The sequence below is a fragment of the Prinia subflava genome, chromosome 5 (genome assembly GCF_021018805.1).
Source record: "Prinia subflava isolate CZ2003 ecotype Zambia chromosome 5, Cam_Psub_1.2, whole genome shotgun sequence".
In the NCBI taxonomy this organism is placed as follows: domain Eukaryota; kingdom Metazoa; phylum Chordata; class Aves; order Passeriformes; family Cisticolidae; genus Prinia; species Prinia subflava.
In genome coordinates this window covers 7,486,118-7,508,229 of record NC_086251.1, presented here as the reverse complement: position 1 = coordinate 7,508,229, position 22,112 = coordinate 7,486,118, and the positions used below count along the sequence as shown (strand labels likewise).

At 40.9% G+C, this 22,112-nt stretch overlaps 1 protein-coding gene across 2 annotated transcripts in view; it reads right to left on the bottom strand.

Annotated features, from left to right (window-relative positions):
• GALNT18 (polypeptide N-acetylgalactosaminyltransferase 18) overlaps window positions 1-22,112 on the bottom strand; it is a 212,844-nt gene that overhangs the window by 41,874 nt on the left and 148,858 nt on the right. For both annotated transcript variants that reach the window (XM_063397923.1, XM_063397924.1), the window contains 3 exons: window positions 11,240-11,425; window positions 7,286-7,423; window positions 3,032-3,127 (listed from right to left, as the gene is read on the bottom strand). In XM_063397923.1, coding sequence (XP_063253993.1) covers window positions 3,032-3,127; window positions 7,286-7,423; window positions 11,240-11,425 — 420 coding nt within the window. The remainder of the gene's footprint in view (window positions 1-3,031; window positions 3,128-7,285; window positions 7,424-11,239; window positions 11,426-22,112) is intronic.

The following is a 22,112-nucleotide window of genomic DNA, read 5'->3' as shown; positions in this document are numbered from 1 at the left end:
AACACAGCTGCCCTGGAAGGCACCCTCTGAGGACTGAGGGAGGGTAGGAAACACACCTAACCATGGATTGTAGTTTTTCAAGTGCCTTCTGCTTTTCAGGCCAAGCCAAACACCCAGCTGTGAGGAATTCTTTCCCATGAGTAGCATCAGAGGACTACAGAAATGGACAGATTTTCCATTCCATCTTAATATTTAACCACACGTAAGATTTGCATCAGTTTCTCTACCTGAAAAAAACAGTTACAAAGCACTCCAAGATATTTGCAGGGATGAACTGTGAATATGCCAATGTTAGTTACAGCAGACACAGAGTGGGTTGCAGAAACACTTAGAAATCCAAATCACAGAAGTCTCACCATCACTAACCCTGATTCTATTTAAAATGAAACAGAAACACCATGGGAAAATATACTGCTGACCATATCATTGCAATATTTTAGGATATTTCCTTGCCATTTTCTACTCTTTTAATTATGAAGCTACACATGATATTTTTGATACTGTCTAAAAAAAACCAGAGCATTTTATGGAATTTTAATGTCAGGTAGGCAGTTCCCTTTCTATTGACTTTGATGATTTCTTTCCTATTTGAATCATATTATAAGGAAAAAAGCTATTAAAAGAAGCATATTAAAAGGAAGCTGTACCTATGACTGTAAGACATTTCCTTGATGTCAAACACCTTATCTAAGCCTCTTCTCGTGCAAAAAGATGAAAATTCAAAAACATCTGAAAGCAGTTAGTGAGGGAAAAAAAAGGAAGTTACCCAGTTTAGAAAAGGGGCTGTAGTAGTAACTAATAACATCAACTTAACTGCATATGAGGGAGTGGCTCCTGGCAGGCAGATATATTGTTGCACATCTAGATGCAAGTGTGCCAAGTGGTGGCAGCAATAAAACTGTAAATGGAATAGCTACAACAGAAAAAACTTTGCATCCAAGCTAAGAACAGCATCACCCATCTGAATCAGGGCACTAATCTGTTTTGGTAAGGACTGCCAGGTGGGAAAAACATCTCCTTTATACAGCATCTCACCACTACTAGAATAAAATTAACATCTTAGCAATATTTTTTGTGGCTACTGGCAAGAAAGATCACTATGATTAAAAGGAATATTTATACAAATATTTGCAACATGCAAGAGAAGAAGTGCACTGCTTAAGCAAGAGATGCAACATTGCAATGGAAATCTCACAGAAGTATGCTGAGTGATGTTTGTTAGTTCTTACCCTCTTAATGCTGTAATCCCTAACATTGAAAAAGTCTAATTCTCTTGTGAAACAGTTCTCAGTCATTACTGGGCTCTTACCCAAATTTGGCCTTTTTGGATGTTGTTTTTAACATTAGTTACAAGATGAAATACACAGTAATGGGGAGGAGACACAACATTTAAATTATGAAGGAGCAGAGTCCTGTCAAGAAAAGTTTGCCTTGCCTCCTTCCCCTCTATCATTTGTTTGCTGCTATCTCGTTTGCACAGAACTTGAGCTGACATTCAGAGGTAGTTCTTTATCTGGTGAATACCCAACTGCGCCAATTGAAGCGACTTTAGTTATTGTTGTTTGTCTCTCAACTCTAATTAAAGTTTCTAATTGGAATTTCCAGGCATGCCTGCAGTGTGCTGCTCTCACAGATGATGTGCCAGGAGTTATGGTGTGCTCCCAAGGGATGAGGAATAATGGCTCTGGCTCAGGGGTGAATTGCACAGTCCCTTTGCAGGCACTGAGGACTGTCTGCAAACCTCCTGCAGGCAAACAGGGGTCCCTCATCATTATGTGACAAATAAGGCACAGCCCATGCACTGAGTGAGTCTGATGGATGGGATTTTGAGATGTTTCTGGCTTCATCATTCATAATGTGCTCAAGCACGATGCCACTATGATCAGTGTTGAAGGCTCTCAGCGAAGGAAGCCAGTGCAGAACAGAGCTGCAGCACATGCAGCCTGGCAGGGAAGTACAGAATCCTGTCTGCACCTCACCAAACTCGTGCTTCCACTGCACTGTGAGGTCCAGGCACAGGGGACAAGACCACCCTGCTGCTCTGTTTTTATTTCTGAGATACTGTGAGGATTCATTTGCTGTAGAGTCAGTTCAGGTAACTAACAACTCCTGGCTAAAACCACATTCCATAACTCCATAGGGTGGGGTGTTATAGGATCCTTTTGAGACAGCAAATATAAAACTTGGGTAAAAAATCATTCAAATTGGAGGGATTTTTCAGTTTCTCCAGTCACCCCCACAAGTATATCCATTTCCTTTATGTCATTTTTGCATATGTTATTTTTAGGGTTAAATAATCTGCACATCTGTCTTTGACAAGCGTCTTCTAGGCCATGCAACATGATTTTTCCTCTTAAGATTTGTCTCAAAACCCTTTCCCTTAAGCCCATGTTCTTAGTTGGGGAGACACAGGTCCTAACCCTCTTGTCTGCCAAGTTAGTAAATCCAGCTATTATGTAGGATAATGGAAAGGTTTTGGTAATTTGAGTCTTTGGCACATACTAGAGTAAGACGACAACAGCAGAGAAAGAAAAAAGGAGATTTAGAAGAGAGGTTTTCACAAGAATGGGGGTTGGAATTTGACAGAGCTGTATGGGGTGAAGAAGGTGGCCATACATTTCACATTTGTGGAAATGACACAGTAAATATAGAGTAAAAAACCAGGTTGCTTCAGATAATGCATAAATAAACTGTGAGTATACCTATGTGTGTATGCAAAATGTTTTAGAATGCATTGCTTCATTCATATGACATGCACAGTTAAGGATCAGAAATGAAAGCTTTTATCAGCAAATCTGGGTCAGTGCTGACTCTCATATTCCTTAAATTCTTTCAAAATGAATAAATCAACTTCCTTGTCAAAGCATTATTACACCAGTGCTTCTCAACTTACAGAGAAAATGTCGTCTCTCTGTGAAAAAGCATCTTACCAAGGGATTGTTGCAGGAAAACAATGACAGGTACAAGCTGGTTCCTCCCACACAATCTGCTCAGAGCAGCAGCAAAATCAGAGATCATTAGACAAACTAACCTGTGGTGTCATTCCGTGGCAGATATACATGATTGGGATATTCTCTGTGTCTGGCCCTTGATCAAGGCACAAATCACTTTTCAGGGAATTCTGCAGCTAAAATAAACAGGAAAAAAAAAAAAAGAAATCAAGCAAGTCTTACATGAGAAAAAGATGGTGTGATTACTTTCTTTTCTTTGAAAAAAAATCATATGTAGCTGAGTAAGGAAATATGCAAAATTAAAATATGTTGCAGCAATGATCTTGAAGAGAAAGCATCTGGACTAAATTCTTCCTTGCAGATAATCTAACACCATATTGATTTCAATAACGTTGCACAAAGTTTCAGGCAGGGTATATTTCAAACAGCCTTCAGGGATAGCAATAATTTTTTGATATGTTTTAGAAGTATTTAGTCTCTGGTACATACTGTATACAGAACCTGAATGTATCCTGCTGAGCAAGATAGATGAGGAATTAAACAGCTTTTAAGAATCACTCAGGAGAGTCTTCTGATTTCCAGAAATAATTCAAAAAACTGCTTTCAGCTGACACCTGGAGACTTCAGGGCGATTGTTATGCACCAGCTCCCCTGATTATTCTGGGCTAACCCACACACAGCAAGGAACAGACTGCAAAGTACTTGGCCCTGGTCAGCACAAAGCCCTGTGAAAAACCTGGGCAATGCTGAGACAGAGTTTTCTGAAAGTAAAGTGCTAAATTAATGAGCACAGATAGCTGGGAGGCCTGTTCAGAGGTGAGGACTGCACACCCAGGGACGTGTGTAAAGGTGTTCAGGGGTGTCAGGCTGGCTCAGGGAACAGGATGCAATGCCTGATGGAGGGGAGATGTGGTTTGCAGCCACCTGGGACTAACTGGGCAGTTCTGCCAGCTGTGCACAGGGGCCTCCTTTGAGGAAAACAAACTCATACCTTCAGAAAAGAAGCCTAGAACTGCACTAGCACATAAGAGGAGTGGACAAGCCAGAGGATGAAGCCTGGCAGTGAATAAAATTGAAACCATCAACTCATCTGTACAAGACTTCCAACTCCAAACCTCACTAAATCCAGTAATGGACTGGATGCATCTCACCACTAAAGAGAAAATATGCATTAGCTATCAATACTGGCATTCCTCTCAAGAACTAAAGCCTTGAGAATTATATAAAATCTTCTCTCTCAAAGCTTTCTATTTCTTACTCATAATGTAACCCTAGCCATGACTCTAATCACAAACAGATGTCAAAGCACCCCTCTCTGTCCAAACCAATGATAAATATCAGCCTCATTAATTCATACCTGGGTCTATCACTACCTTTGTGTTTTAAAACTTCTTCCATAAACTCCAATCCTAATGCTTGTCCTAGTACTAATGTTATAAACTTTTCCACAAGAATCCCCATAATAAAGGCAGCAAAAAAACGGAAACAAAACAGCCAGTGACCTGTTAACTAATAATGCTGTTTCAAAATCTGAGGCCCAGATTCTCAGGAACAATCACTTTTCAAAATCTAGTGGCTTTGTGGCAACCAACAATTAACCTGAGTAATGCAATTTTAGCCTACCAAGACTTAATCTTAAGAACAATCCAAAATATAAGCGACAATCCCTGTGCTGAAACCCAGAAATAATTATCATTAATCTGAATACAACAGCGTTATAACAGTGGCATTGCTTTCTTCTAAATAGGAGGGTACTGGACAACTGAGAATGAAATTTGCTTCCCAAATATGAACTCTGCCACCAACGCCAACCCTAGCTATATGCCACAGCATAAGCTAGACCTGAGTGATGCAACTATTTCCCCAACTCTCACAGAACATGAGGAAATGCAGGATTCAGGAGATAAATATGTGGAGTAACTCTGCAGGTGCCTATACTCTTACCTTTACCCCCATTCAGACAGTTTTTTCAATTACTCAGCATTTTTTTAAAATTTATGACAATGCTATAGTAGCAGTATCTCTATTTTCTACAGAAAAAAAAATGAAGCCAGTTGATGAATGGAAGAATTTAGAGAATCAGAAAGCAGCTGACTTGCTTTGAAATATCACACCTTTCTCTCCTGTAAGATGTGCAAGCAAACAGCAAAGCAGACACAAGAGAAGATCAGACATCCATGTGATTCTTTTACTAAAAGGATAGGGGCACTTAATCTCGTGTCACACGACAGTATTTCATAAAACAGTGAGCTGTGTATTTCACAAAACACTCCCTCTTTATCTGTTGTCATTGTTGTTCTCTACTTCCCTTGTGATGGTACAAACAGGGCCTGCTCCTCACACCTCTCAGCTGATGAGAGTCATGTGCATTGCCAGGCAGTCCCTAAATCCCAGGATCACAGGATGGCTGGGGTTGGAGACACATTAAAGATGGCTCATTCCAACCCCCCTGCCATGGGCTAGGACACCTTCCACTACACCAGGTTACTCAAGGACCCATCCAGCCTGGTCTAGAACACCTCCAGGTGGACAAAGAGCCCATGATCTCTCTGGGCAACCTCTTCCAATGCCTCACCACCCTTAAAGAATTTCTTCCAAGTATCTAACTTAACCCTGCCTTTTTTCAGTTTAAAGCCATTCTCTCTTGTCCTATCACTATCCATCCTCATGAAAAGCCCTTCTCCAGCTCTCTTCAGCCCTCTTTAGGAACTAGAAGGCTGCTCTAAGATCTCCCTGAAGCCTTCTCTTCTCCAGGCTGACCACTGTGTTCAGTTTTTCTGTGAAAAACTCTTCTTACTCTTTTTGGTTGATGAAAATCTCTCAGCAGAGTATAAAATCACTGTTGCTGATTTTCATTTTGACTCGCACGATGCAGAGTTGATCCTGAGACAAGTACTTTAGCTTTTCCACTGCCCCTCCTTTGTTTATATTGTTAACACTTCTACCTAAAGAGACTTTTTTCATCTAGAGCCACCTACAAGCAGAACCATGCACTAGTTAGCTGCTGTGCCTCCCTCTCCTCAGGAAACTCCACACTTGAGTAGATCATGGCATCACTGAGGGCAATTCCATGGAGTGTGGCAGAGGCTCCTCACACACAGGTGTGACTTTGGCATTGTTCTGAACTAGTCTGGAAAGTAACCATTATCTCATGCATTTGGCAATGACCTAAACCTTTGCTGGAAATGCTTTTCTTGTATGACTGTATGAAAAGCCAGCATGGTTATTTAAACTTATCATCACAGGGGCCACAGAACTTTTCAGGATGTACAATGCCTTTGTTTGCCAAAACACAGCAGCTGCTCTGTGGCACCCTCAGGGCTCTTCCAGAGCCATACTGGCTAACTGCACAGATCAGTTTTCTTTTTGAGGAGGAATGTCTAAAGACAAACCTTTCATCTGTATGATCTGCTCTTGCATTTTCTAATTAGGATTGTCATGCAGAAAGAAAAATTTAATTCACAGGAATCGATTTTTGTGAAAATGACTGTGGAGGAGAATGTGAAAAGGACATCCTAGGTCTACTACCTTATTATGAGCCTGTGTTAATTTGTTCTGCTCATCTTCCATGCCATGCACACCTGCTCCCCCTGATAGGGGCCCTGCCAGTTTCTGAGGGGCAAGAATTGCTTCTGCCTTAATTAGCACCGTGCAACTCAAGCATGATTGCAACACAGACAAGGGCACTACAGTCCCACAAGCAATGGTGAGCCCAAAATTCATGGATTTAGCTGCACTTTCTGTTGGATGCAACATAGTTCTTGAACCTCTCTAGTGGTGCTTTACACGTGGGTCAGCTATGTGAAATTTGGTTAGCTTTGGTTAGTCTTTGACTGTGATACCTGTTCTAGGGTGGATCAAGACTTCGCTTAAATGGCTAAAAGTTTAAGAAGGGAAAGCATCAGCCTTTAACAGTTGGATGTGATGATATTAAAGGTTTTCCCATCCTAAATGACTCCATGATTCTAAATTAACATCTGGCTACAATCTTAAGAAGGTTGCAGTTGAAATATTGAGCCTATTTGGTGAATTCCCCTACTGCCACAAACCAGTCAGCTGCAATGTGTCTGCAGAATCCACCTCGAGTATTTCTGTGAAACCATGAAGCAAGCAAACAACAAAAAATCAGGGAGGAAGGGAATGTTCAGGATACCTCAGCACAAAAGACAGCAGAGCAGCTGTCTCTGTCAGCTAATCAGTCCAATGTATAATTTAACTAGTGACTCCAAACTGATCTGATTCTTTGAGTCAGGCATTGTATTAGTGAATTACTTCCACTCTTACACCTTTCTCCCCCCCGTTTGTACAAAGGGAAATGTAAGCAAGGTCCTTACCACCCCGTAGGCGACGGTATCTGAGTACATTCTCATTTCTGGATACACGCTGACAAGGTACCACCTAAAGGTCTTGCACTGCAGCTTTTTCCGTAGAGCCTTCCTCTCCGAGATGTCACCAATATCAATTCCAGAGTCCTGCACGTGGAACAAAGGGCAGAAGAAGCCGGAGAGACGTCAGTGATACACTTCTGTGTGAACCAAACACCCAGAACCTCCCTCACTGCAGAATCACAGAACGAACTGAGTTGGCAGGCACCTGCCAGGATCATCAGGCCCAACTCCTGGCCCTGCACAGCACCATCCCCAGGAGTCAGACAGGGTTTTGACCCATGACAATAACCATGTTTTGGTTGTGAAGTGAGTTCTGCTACCCACACACACCCCAGAAGTGTCCCAGTTAAATATGATACAGTTCACCATCACAGTCTGCTTTGGTGAATGGGACTACTCCCATTGACTCCAGTGGGTTTAGATCCAGTTTCCAATGGATATCACCATTGATCTCCAATTTCCTGGCACTTTCCCAATCCAAAAGGAATTGGCAGGAAGTAGCAAGTTGTCCCAGAAACATGGGCATTGCTGGTGTCCCACTGTGGCCTAATCATTAGCGTATGGCACTTTCTGGCCATGTCTGAAGTCTGGGTTACTGCTTGACTGCAAAGAGCAGAAGCTCTGCTCACCTCTCTGAAACAGCACTTATTAAAGTTCTTTTGTAATGTAAAAAGAGAAGTTTGTTATTTTTGTTAAAAGCAATTGCTGAATATTCTCTCCATAATTTTTATTCCCCTTTACGTTTCTGGCTAACCTAGTTTCTGCTTTTCATAAGAGCAGATCACAAAGCATGACTTTCATAAAGGGCGTGTATATAAAGATCAATAATTTATCACATCAGTAGAAATTCTGAGAGAGGGATCTAAGTGCAAATCTGTGGCTGCTCTTGACAGGAAGTAAAATGAGACATTTTGCTCCACAATTTCTGCCTCAGAGCAAAACACAGGATAAATACATTTTAATAGGGAAATCTTATAATCTATCTCCTTTAACAACAGCCTTTACTGGGCCATAAACACCCTAAAGATTTTGTCAGCTGTGAGACAAGATTTAAAAAAACACTGAAAGCACTGAATTTTCTTAGTTACACAAGAAAAAAAGGTATCTGTAGAAGTATCTACATTTCTCAGCTGCCGAAGCAACCACTGCACCCCAAAGCATTGAATTAATGCTAATCTGGAAGAAGTATATTTTATTATGGAAGCATTTTCTAACTAAAGTCAAATTGACTTCCACATTGGCAAAGTATGCTAAAAAGTAGGAAACTATGATCTGGAATACACAGATCAGACATACATTTTTAAAACTGGTGACTCTCCTTCTCTAGTCCTACATCATTCATAAAACTTTACGTGGAACTATTTCTTAATTGGGTTTTTTTTTCTGAATTTTGCAGCAAGTGACTAAATAAAGAGGCTGTAGGGTGCTGAAAGACAATCAGTGGATGTCGTGAACAGATCCTGCTCACGCTGCACTTGCCAGTGTATCCTGTGTGAAGGAAAAGCAGGGTGCCAGCACACAGGCATTCCACCCCAAGCCTTAACAAGGCTTCCTGGGATCAAGTGCTAAATTGGTCCACTGCCTCCCAAATCCTTTCTCATGCAGCCCTGAAAGCACCAGTGCCTGTTCCCTCACAGTTCACAGGATAAGGAGGAGCATCAGTAATCACATCCTTTCATGCAGCTGGAGAAGGAAAATAGCTCACATCTAGCACATTGGCTTTATCACCACCAATAAGAGAGTGTTCCTCAAAGCTGAGAATATGATGGGGGAAAAAAACCCAAACCCAACAAACAAAACCACAAGCACAGGCAGAACACGTGGAAAGCACAGTTCTTGACTCTGGGACTTGAAGAATCTTCCCTCTGGATTTCAAGTGCTTTTCTGAATCTATTTATCCAAGTGTCAATGATGCAGAAGTCACCATGGCAGCAGAGGTCTCCATTTGAAACCCTCAGTACTTCAGAGAGGAGCCCAGAGATCCCACGAGGGCAGTCACAGCACTGCAAAATGAGTCTGACTCCTTTTTATTATCTTTATTAGATCCCAAAGACTAAAACCTTTGGAAACATCTGACTCCTCACAGATCTGGGAATTCTTCCATGGAAAAAATCAGGTCCCGTGTTTAACATTTTGGAACAACATATTTAATGGAAAGTCCTCACTATTGTAACTAAATACATTTCTTTTACCTTCACAGTCCATTACCAGTACTCATTAGCTTCCAGAGAGAGAATTACTCCTGTAGCTGCCCACATGCAATTTATCTTTGCATTCTTTATGAATTTGATCTCAAATCGCATTCAGATCTCAAATTTGCACAAGATTAAGCAACACCACCATCACATCCAGATGAACACGATGCAAATCAGTGTATAGTGCTCTACATCCTTGTTAGCAAAAGGAATTTCTAAGGTTTGTGTTAATGTTATGTTTTCAAGTCAAAAAACTAAAACTTGGATCAATCAATGAAGATCAACCCATCTTCAAGAAAATAATTAACAATATGAAATAGAAACTGAAGTTTAAATCTACCAGGCTAATGGCAAGTAAAATTCATTTGGAAATGCTTTGATACAAAATAAGCAACCCTATCCAGTGCAGAAATGTCTTCATTCTTGTATGGACTGCTGTGCAACTACTCAAAACAGGGACACATAGAGGGCAGCTTGGATTCCGTGAACACGGGACTTTCAGAAAAATCCTCTCATGTCAGGGTATAGAGGATTCTTTTCATGGTCATAGCAAATTATGTGGCTAATGCTGCAACCTAAAAATAGGACAATCCCCAGTTTGCCAAAATTATCTAGTTTTAATCATGAGAGATGCAAGAAGCGACTGAGAGCAGCTGAACCAACATCAGCATTCATGCATTTAGCTGATTTCTCATTTCTAACATTTTCTTCTAATTAAACTAAAGGAGAAGTACAGCATTTTATTTCTTGACACAGAAATTGTAGCAAAACCAGTTTCTCTGAACTGTTGTCAAATCAGAGAGATTTTATTAAACAAAAACTAATCTGCCCTTTAATTTAAGTCTAGACTGTTGGCTTTTGCTGTTGTATTCTGAGTTAAACTCCAAATTCAATAGAGCTATGATTCCCAGCTTCCAAGTGGAAACAATCTATTCACATAGATCCTGTTACTCAGTAAGTACAGTGCCCTTGCTCTGAGCCTTTCAGCTCATAGCTGTTCACAGATTAAATACCATTGACTATAGAAATAAGAACAGCTAAAATCAAACTGAACTCTGACGTTGGCCATCTGACACTATCTCTTCAATGCAATGGACCAAGCAGTGCTCATCCACAGAAATCAGGACAAGGAGTCTAGTGGGGAGTTGCAACAAGATTCTGCAACATGACATGACACCCACCAGCCACCCTCACTCTCATGTGAAATACTTTTCAGACTCCCCACACTTGCATCAAGAGATCCAACACCCCCTGGCAGATGTCTCCTCATAAATCTGGTGGAATTACAGTTCTCTGTGATGATAAATAGGAGACTCAAATTCAGATTAAGATGTGCAATGTAAATTTGATGGGTTTTCCCCCCATATTTCTGCAGCTACTAGTTTAAAATACCCATGAAGAGTCATCAGTGAAGAGAATAAACTGGAGAAGAAATTAAATTTTTAAGGAACCTAAAGACAAAAAAAATGTTCTAGAATAAGACACAACTACATATATATGTTTATATGCAATTGTGTATGTATAGGCATATACCTTATGCCTGTGTGTGAGATATAAATACATACATACACACATAGGAAATCCTACCAGAAAAATCAAAATTCAGGGTAGGAACCCAAACCAAAAGGCTCCAAAACCAAAGGCGGGTTCTGGTAGGAACCAAAACCAAAAGGCAAAGCTTGGAAGCACTGTGAGTGTGACTCACCTCCTGGGGTATGTTCCAGGCCATGTAGACGTGGCTCTTGAACTCATCCATCCAGACCTCAGCCACCCTCAGGGCGTTCCTGCGGACGTGGGCAGTCAGATCCTCCGTGTACGGTTTGTGCGCTCGTTCGATGTGGGCAATCCTGGAGCAAGGCAGCACCTCGACGCTTCCCCCACACTGCCACACCTAGCAGGGGAAAAGAAAAGGACATGGCAGCTCCCTGCACCACTGCTGGCCCCCAGCAAACACACTGCAATTGCTACAGAGGAGAGGAACCACTCAGGACTTGTTGGACTATACAGAGGTTATGAGTGGAGTTATTGCCTTGCCTTACCATTAATTATTGTTGCTGCTTAACCTTAATTCAGAGTTTCTACATTACCAGTAGCCTCTCATCGTACTCTACCTGGATTAAATCAGTTGTTCTCAAGATTATTAATATAAATTATTTATAGGGCACTCAAAACAGTAACACCTGGCTCAAGTTCTAAGCCTTGCAAGGCTTTTCTCTGAGGTTCTGTACAGTCCATACCAGACCATACATGCACTACCCAGAATCTCAAACTAGGCAGCTTGTCATAACAGGGAAACCAAGCCAACCAGCTTCTTCAGACAGCTGAAGTTTCAGGTTCTATGAAGATGAGGAGCATAAATGCATCTTATGCTTTGCTTTGAACATGGGTGAGAAAGGACCAGGTCTATTTCTTTCGAGGAGTGATGAAGACTGACAGTGCCTAACAAAAGCTGTTGTGTGAACAATTTGATCAGAAACTATCTTATAATAGGTTTTTTAATGTAGGTTACTCTACCTGCTCAAATAGATTTCAGTTTTGCCCACTATCACAACTGAGCTAGAGTACACAACATTAGTCATAATTACTGCTTTCATTTCTCATTTCCTCTTTCTGCTCTCAACAAATGAGGAAACCACTTTGCCAAACTTCAGAGTCAGTGAACTACATGAGTTATTTTACATAGCAGCTCTTTTTCCATGTACCTTGTATTACGTAACCTTCCTAACAAGATCAAGGCAGCCCATTCATAATGGTTGAGTGGATGCTGCTCAGGTGAAAGCCCAGATGTACCCAAACTGTTTGATCTTGCTGAACAAGTAGCTGGGTGTCCCAGAGGCAGGCATGCTCACTGAGAAGTGACAGAGTTTGCCTTATGATACTGCCAGCACCGACTCCTGAGGCTTGGTACCTCATATTAAGAGAGCAAAAAATGAGAAGCAAGGGTGTTCTTTCCTTGTACACTCATCCAGGGGATCATATTCTGGTCTCCCTCCTGGTGGCCAGGGATGTGGGCTGGCAGAACATCCTGTTCTGGAGCTGATCTCAGGCCCCTCAGATCTGTCCACCCTATAGGCATATGCTCTACTAAGGAGGCACTTTGTTCAGTCATTCATTTTATATATTTAGACATCTGGCTTGAATACAGCATTTAGGCATTTGGCAGCTCCTGAGACCAGAAAATGTGGCATGAATTCAGAATGTTTACAAAGCTTTTTCTGAACTGGTGCCTAATTGCATTCAGCATATGCTGGGAGAAGAGACAGAGCCCTGGTTTGCAGAGCTCTGTGGAAAGGGAGCTAACCCATGAACCTGCTGTACAGTCAGAAAGGGAGATGAAAAGACTTCAGCACATCTCTGTGTCCAGAACTTGGAAGACCATTACAGTAAATAAACATAACCATTATCAAAATCAGAGCAAGATGGTCATAAATATTAAAAAATAAACATGGCATTGATCTGGCACAAGACTAAATAATCTGGAAACATTTGTGTCCTGTCTTTCTAAATATCATATTAAGTGGGCAATCCAGTTTAACAATCTAACAAAAATAATGGTTTGTCAAACATTTAATTATAAATGGTCCAGCTACATCTCCTAATAAAGATTAAATGTGAAGTACCACAAGGCTGTGCTCACGGAACGCCTGCTTTCAGTCCAAGTCATTTCTCAGTACAGCATGGACATCCAGCTATAAATTGTTTCAGAGTTACTCACTGTACACTGCCTAAATTAGTATCATAAAAGACAAGGAAGATGTAGAGATGGCCATAACTTAGCCCAGGACAGGACAATTCACAATACACATGCACTGTGTACTCTCTGCCCAGCCTCTGCTCATGCCAACCAGGGATGGCCACAAGCCCAGGCCAGCAAGTGAACACCAAATCTTTTGTGGGATTTTCAGAGCTAGGTCTCAATGCCATCTTGACAAGAAGTTGAGCCAAAAATATTCACAGTCTGCAATAAGCTGAATTTCCAAGCAAATTTCTAGGAACTGAAATTCAGAAGAGCAGATTCATCTATAATTTTAGCATTGTTTCAGTTATCAGGAAACTTGATTTGACTTTATAATGAAGTAAGATGTCTTCAAAGAACAACCTCGGATGACCAAGTCTTTAACAGAGTTTACAAATAAGAATTACCAACTACCTGAATAAGCACCAGTTAATCAATTCCAGTGGCCACTCCTTTCTCCCAGACACTGTCAGTCTTTGTTCTATTTTCAAAGACTAATTAATTTTTATCAATTAATTAGCTATCAATACAGAACTGCTAAATTGCCTTAAACAGTTTCAAAACCATATTATTTCCAAAGAAACATCTCCTAAAATCCACAAAACTTAGCTGTAGCACTCAACAAGGAGCATGACCTTGGATACAGGCTATGACACCTTGCCAAGTGAAGGAGAGGCAATGCTCTTAGGAGACAGAAAGTACAATCCTGACATGCCCAGCTAGTCTCATCTGGGACAAACCAATGTCCCTCCTCCCTCCCAGTGTTCTTTTCCAGTGGGATCACAGTCCAGCAAGAAATCTCTTTTATCCAAATGTTTTATTGCATTTAGGGAGTGGTAAGTTGTTTAAAAAAAAAAAAAAGTAGGTAGCAGGCACTAAAGTGGGACTTTCAAATGACATGAAGCTCTCCTGAAATCTCATGGAAATCTGGATTCCCAGCTCTCTAAAATATGGAAATTCCTCCTGCCAAGGAATGAAGGGCTTTGCTATTCATACACGACACTACCCCGAACTGCACGCATGAATACTAAACAATAAACATAATTAATGGTTACAAAAAGCATCAGGGTGTTTTCTTTTTTTAATTCTCCAGTGATTATATTTTAAATAATGGAATTTCTTGCAGTTTCTTTCCCTTCTAGACCAACTCTTCACTTGAATCTGTCCAATTCTACCTCCCCTCATCTCTTTCAATTATGTACATTAATCCTTGGTGCTCTAACCATTGTGTTGGAGCTATTGTGGATAGCTGGGTGGTTTTTCAAGAGAAAAAACTTGAGATGGTATAAATCTCACATCAGAAGTGCACAGGAAATACTAATTAATTACTCTGAACAAATACCTTTCAGTCAGATAAATTTTTTAGGGTTTTTTTAAATTAATATTTTAATTCTAAGAAATATACTTTCTCAAAGACTCTACTCAGAGGGAAGTTGAGAAGCTTTTTAGAGTGGCCTGTTCTACATCTAATAAAATTTCTGTAGACAAGAAGGAATAGCAATTGAGGGGTTAGTTCCTTGCAGCTTCACACATTTCCCCTGTGGATTTTGCAGCTATTTTTTGTGTCATTAGCAATCTTTATTCAGGCTTTAACCACACTGAATAGCACCCTTCTAGTTTTCCAGCACTGCTATTTTATGTGATGGCTATAAATACATACAAAAGTTAAAAATCAGTAGAGCTTTTTCAAATTATCACCCATGGCTTTAGCAAGAAGTCTAAAGATAAAAGAGCTTCAAAGACTTTTTATAACCACATGGAATGGTTTGAAGTAAAATGTTATATCTCTGAGCATACTGTGGCTGCAATCAGTAATACTTAATGACTAATGTGCTTGTACAAATTGCAAGGAAAAAACTTGATTAATTTCCTAAACCATGGTTAAAAGGAAATTCAGCAACTTTTCCTGTTGCCCATGAAGATGATTTACCTATGACAGGCAAGCAGTGAAAGACCAAGAATAATCTCAATTTCCTGCCAAATTTCGAAATAAGCAGTTGTAAAAAATAAGATATGCTTTCATCACTGTGACACAATAAGTAGTAATTCACATGTCTTGCTGTAAAAGCATCAATTGCCACACTGTACCAACAGGTCTCAGACTTTGCCTTAGAAAGTTTTGGAGTGTGAGGGTCTATGTATCTTTGGGAGCACTTTCCATGATTGCTGGAGTCTCAACAAGGCAAAAGGTTTGCTTTGCTCTGGAGGAATTTCTTGAGGTTCTGGTCCTGCTGGCTTACTTTGCAAAAACAGTCTTTCAGGAAAGGAACACAGCAACTGGAGTTTCCCTTCCACAGAGCTCTGAGCCTGCTTCAGTGCATTTTCAATGCTCTCTTCCAAGACAGCCTGAGAAAGGGCTCTTTATACTTGAATTTCCTGAGGAGGTTCATATATTTGGTACAGCCCCAAGAAGGACTTAGAGGGATTCCTCTTCTTGAAAGGGTTCCTTGTCCCTTCACCACTTCCAAAAGGTAGTGACATTACATTAAAAAATTCAAGGTCCAAAGGGACAGTAGCAGTGCCAAGGTGAACACTTACAGAGCTGAAAGGCTAAAATCAGCACACCCCATGACCTCAACTAAGCAAATCAAAGGAGAGATGACAGCAACATTAAAGGAATGCAGAGAATCTACTGGGGGAGTGAGGAGGAAAGGAGGATAAAGTCCCTATTAAATCTTCAATTGTTGTGGCTTATGTGGACAATCTGTCCAAGCTCTAAGCACTTCACACTGTTAATTTACTCAATGTTTATTTGTACATCGTTGTAATTGTGGCCCTAAATCTGGGAGAATTTATGTTCAACAAGGTTAACGTAGCACCACAGAGCAAACAGGCTCTCCACACTGGGAGAGCCAGGAGAGCAACTTCAAACCACGGAGAGGGCACAGGCGGTGGCACAGCAGCTCAGCTGTGCCTGCCCCTGCTCAAGGGATACAGGACCTGAGCACGGGGCAGTCCAGGGGGGTGGCACAGGTGACAGGAGCAGGAACACAGCAAGCAGCTTCTAAGAGAAATCTGCCAAGCCCTGAAACCCCTGTCACCCCTCACTCACTCCCCCCAGGCACCCCACAGCACTCATGGAGCCGTGGGCCACTCACGCCTCCTTACAAATACCCAAACCAGTCTGGTTACAAGTTTTTTAAAGCAAATTCCATTCACACCTGGAAAATCTCTTTCACCACATTATTTAGTAAATCCTCCCCAATTTTGTTTAAATGTATTTGAATTTACATATTTAATCAAAACAATCACAACTCTAAAGCCGATCCCTCTCTCGAATATTTAATTTATGCTTCATTATAAAATGACATAACACTTCTTCATTAGAAGTTTCTTTTTATGTCTTTAATCACTGAGTGTTCTTTTTATGTTCTAGAACCTTAATCTGATAAAAAAATAAACCCTACAAGTCATTGAGCAGTTTATTAGCATGTACTGCATTCATTAAATTTACACAGATCGTGCAGTTTCTCCAAGAGCTGATGTGACCCTGTTTGATACCATCACTTCATTTGGACTGCAAACAAAAACCTTTTAATAATTATGTGATTTCTCAAAAAGCTGAAGTAATTTCTAGCTTCTGTGAAGGCTGCAAATTACAAAATTAGAAGTACTCATTAAAGATGCCCTGAAGTTAACAAAACACAGTCAGTGTAAATTAATTACTATTGTGGATACAAACTAATTAGTTACCACTATCTTTGAAATACATTTTTAGGAACAACTTATTGTAAAAACTACTTGTGAATCATGTCAGCCTTTGTCATTACCAGTAGTGGTTTACTGATAACCAGTAATGAGCTTGATGTCTTACAGACCAGTATGAATAAGCTGTTTTCATTCAATACCATAATAATTTTGAATCTGAATTTTTATTTTGGTAACTCGACAGGTGACTGCAGAAAGGACAGAGAGAGTTGCCAGACACAAAGGTGACTGAAATCAATGTTCATATTCCTATCAGTGAGTTTTCAATCACATCCTGGAAATTTTTGGATTGTCATGCTCATTTGTGGGGTATCTGCCTCTGTAGAGCTAGAAACTATACCCAGTGGATGAAATACTTTAATATTTATTTAGGTCGTATCTCCACTGAATTCAGATAATCTTCACTAAATATTTCTGATCATCACACCATCCCGTCATACTTTCAGGTAATTTATTTATTTGTATGTAAGAACAGCCTTTTTTCATAACCAAGCTGATATCTTAATGTAAGTAACCTACAAAAACATCCCCCCCCCATCTAAAAGGCTTTTTAAAAGGAAAATAAAAGACTTTCACATAACTAGAGCTGGTCTTCATATTTAAAATGTAAATTATCCCTTAAGTCTAACTTTTGAAGTCATCATTAATTGCCTCACAGGCCTCATTTTACATTAATTGTGCCTTCATAAAACACTCTCATTAAAAACATAATACATGTAAAGATTCTTCCCAAATTAAATTGTCATTACTTTTCTTCCTCTTTTAGCTAATTGCTTCATTATGTACTTTTAAAATTGTTTTGTTCTGCAGGGATTAATTTGACGTGCACCTTCACGAGCTGTGAAACTTTTATGGTGCACTGTTAAACTCCACATGGTGTGCAGCTGGTTTAAACTGCAGGAACCATTCTCCACTTGGAGTTAACACATGTCAAGGGTCACTGAAGGGTTATGGCTCTGTTCTCTTCCAAACGTGTCCATCTCATTGCCAGGCACAGTAAATAACCCACACAGCAATGACTGCATTGCCAAGTTTAAGTCATGAACAGGAAGTAAAAGAAATCACTTTCTGTCTTAAAAAGAACAAAAGCTGGGGACTGAAGAACAGGATCACCACTGGTTTAGCACTCATGGAGCAATGTATTGTGCTGGCCATCTTTTAGGTTCATCAAAATGGTTTTACCTTTCTCTCCCTTACCACAGCTACATTTAGCTTGAGCAGTCTTGTTAATCTTCACTGTGCCTGAAGACTTGACCACAGAATACAACACGCTGAGCTGGGAGGGACCCACAAGGATCATCAAAGTCCTGTTCCTGGCCCTGCACAGGACACCACAAGAGTCACACCAAGAGAAAGCCTTATCCAAACACTTCCCGAGCTCTGTCAGGCTGGTGCTGTGACCATTTCCCTGGGGAGCTGTTCCAGCGCCCAGCCACCCTCTGTGAAGGATCTTTTCCTCATGTCCAACCTAAAGCTCCCCTGACTCAGTTTCAGGTCCTTCCCTCGGGTCCTGTCACTGTCACCACAGAGCAGAGATCAGTGCCTGTCCCTGCTCTTCCCCTCACCAGGGATTTGTAACTGCAGTGAGGTCTGACCTCAGTCTCCTCCAGGCTGAGCAGACCCAGTGCCCTCAGCTGCTCCTCACACGGCTTCTCCTCAAGGCCCTTCATCATCTTCACTGCCCTCCTTTGGACACTCTCTAACAATTTAAGGTCTCTTTTATATTGTGGTACCCAAAATTTCCTCCAGCACTCAAGGTGAGGCTGCCTCAGCCCAGAGCAGAGCGAGACCATCCCTCCTGTTGCCTTAAGCTTTAGCTTTTGTATTTCCAGATTCTGTGCTGCCCAGGGGTGCAGTTCTGAGCCTCACACTAAGTGCTGGTGAGCTCTTCACAGAATAGGGAGACAGAACAAATCCTTTTCCTGCTGGAGACCAAGGACAACTTTCAGGCCCAAAAGCAAAAACAATGGTGGATGAAGGGAGGAACAGGAAGGATGGGACCTCACAACCTGAAGCTGTAATTGGACAATTAAACCCCAATATGCAAATGGAACAAAGCTTATAAAAAATGTAAGACCTCTTGAAGTACCAGAAAGTACAATGGCAATGACACTATCCCATGATTTGAAATTGCAGGAAGGCATTAAACATGAAGCTAATTATTAATTTGCATCTCACTTGAGTCCATTGATTTTTAAGCGTATATTGAGTTAAATTGTTTTACTTCTTCTCATACCACTATAAACAAAAATTTCCTCTCATAAAACATCAAGATACCTGTATTTCTTCCCACTTGGTAATCTGCAACCACACATGCACAATTGGTGATAAAACATTTATGAGACATCTCCAAGTGCCTCCTCATCCCTCCTGGTAGGTTATAGAGATGGCTTGTGTTAGCTGCTGCTGTAATACTTTCCTTTCCTGTGGGAGCAGCTAATAAAATGTTCTCTCCCCAGAAATAGCAAAACCACAAAACTGATTCCTTGGTAATGTATAATTACACATGCGGTAGCTGCAGGTTACCTGCTGAGGCATTCATGGGCAGAACAGGGGGAAAAACAATTATTCCAATGTAGGAGCGACTGAAACCAGAATAAGCCAAAAAAAAAGCCAGTTCCTGGTAATGTCATGACTGACAGAATTTGGAGGCATGACAATTCCTTATTTTGTTCTCAACAGAGCCTTTCTTTTTTAACCTGCTGGAATTACAGCCCTGTAAATAGAGAAATTTGGTCTGTGTCATCTTGGGATTCAGATTGTTAACACAGTGAGGTACTTTGCAAAACAAAACTAACCTCAGGAATAATCCTGTGCACACTGATAAGCCACTGCTGGTTACACAGGGTGCTAGGCCAGTGCTTATGCCATCCCTGCACTGCTGAGGATTTATTTCTGTCCTGGTGAAAGTGTGGGCTATGAAAAGCAGAGGCTACATCTTGTAAGAAGTACCGTTTGGTCAATCTTTACAGTTTTTTTCTTTCAGGCTTCAATCTAGAAATAGTCTTTTCTCAATCCACAAAATGGATAAAAGAAAAAGAAACTTCTCTCTATTGAAAGCTTTAATACAAAGTTAAAGAGAAATCATTATCTGAAAAAGCAGTATTTAAAGTTAGAGCAACAACTAAGGATATTTCTGTTTTCAGACTTCTCAGCCCTTTGCCTTTACACATCACCAACCTCATACTGTTGAGCAGCACTTGTGATCACACACTAAGGATGTTTTCTGTACAGCAAATCATTCCCTAGCGGCAAAGGATATTGGCCTCCTTACTGAAAACAACCTAAAAACATGCCTTTAAGACTACAACAAGCCATGATAGCTGCAAGTGCAAGAATGGGAAACGTCTTGATTCATTTTCCTGAGGCATACTCAGGGAAGATCTACATTGCTCAGTGCAGTGCCATGAAGGGAGGCCCAGCAGCAAGGACAGAAAGGGACACCAGGCACACACGACACATCCACTGCTCTCTCTCCATGCAAACAGTGCCACAACACAGCAGCTTGGTGAAAAACCCCTCACCTTCTTTGCTCATTCCCAGACATTTCTACCTCTTGGCACACCAGCCTGTCAATCTGCCTGGCAAAACAGTTTGTGAGGCAGCACGATGTGAATCACAAACTGTTTAATGTTAAAATTAACCCTGCATTTAAAAGAAAATTAAAGTTTACTGAAGCAGAGATGTTCAGAGGCAGCAGGTGTGGGGCAGACCACGGTGCTGGCAGGGCCAAAGCACTGGTGAGCTGCTGCAGGAATGAGAACAAGAGCATGGCAGGGAAAAGGAGAAAATGTAATCCAGTGTAGCCTATGGGCTGTGAAACTACACTCGAGCTTGAACACTGTTGGTGTGGTTTAACATTATTCTCATCCTAAACCCAAAGCACAGCACTGCACCAGCTACTAGGAACAAAATCATCTCCACCCCAGGCATGCCCAGGACAAAAGTGCAAAGGCTTTCCTTGATAAAACCAGACATCCATTTACATCCAATATAGTCACAGTTTCATGTAACTTCGGGCCTGTGTTAGGAACACTGACAGGTAAATTTGCTGGAAGCTTCCAGGAAAAGAGGAAAAAGGGCAAAATGTTTCCAGATAAGTATGGCCATGTGAGGGCAAGCACAAATATCTTCACTTGCTTGTGATTTACAAAAAGAACACTACCCCAAGGGCAATATTATAAGAAAGATCTGGGGTGAGGAACAATCAGGATAGACAGACACAGTGGATTGGAAATGGCTGGAACATGTAAGGAGCTATCAGTATCTATGCACCAAATGGGAGAGACACTTAATTAACAGGCAATGAAAAATCATGATCCCAGAAGTATGGGGGAGGCTAAAGAAAAAACAAGATAGGTAAGGCCCAAAAATACATTAGAAAAACCTCAAACAAACAGCAATAAAAGACTCACTCCAAAACAAACAAACAATGGAAGTAACTTCTGGAATTTAAAAAGCAATAGATCAGAGAGAGAGGCATGGGAGACTTCACATGTGCTTGCTTTGTCACAGAGGAACCCTAATGTATGGGAAATACCCCACTGAACACTGGGACTATTTTCTGCTCAAATAACTCATTTCTCCATCTCTGTTCATTAACTGCATTCCTCTAGTTCTCCACCAACAGAGAGAGCATCAGCTTCACAAAAGGTCTGCAGACAAACCACCAGACTAGCAAGAAATGAAGCAATTAATTACACTACAGCAATATACAGCACAAAAGTAGCGAGCCATACTCAGTCTAACTATAAATGCAATTTTCCTCCTGGGTCAGCTGATGTAAAGTCCTGATACACCATTTACTGGGAACATGACCCAATCCTTTTCCCTTACAGAGCTTTTACTTTCTAATAAAATTTCCTCTTATCCACTTAATAGGGCCATTATATCCTTGTGAACATGAATTCATCTGCAAGCACAAAGTCTTTGTGACAGACAGAATTATTCTAAGTCAAAGCCTGGGCTTGCATTTCCTTGATTCCAATGATGACTTAGTCTGGAACCTGGGGCAAATCACTGAGTGTCTGTTAAGGCATCCCTAAAAGTGGCAGAAATAACTTATTGTAACAGATATTTGGGAGCCTTATCAAGCATGTAGGCTACTTTAGAAGACAAAAGCATTGCTACAGGG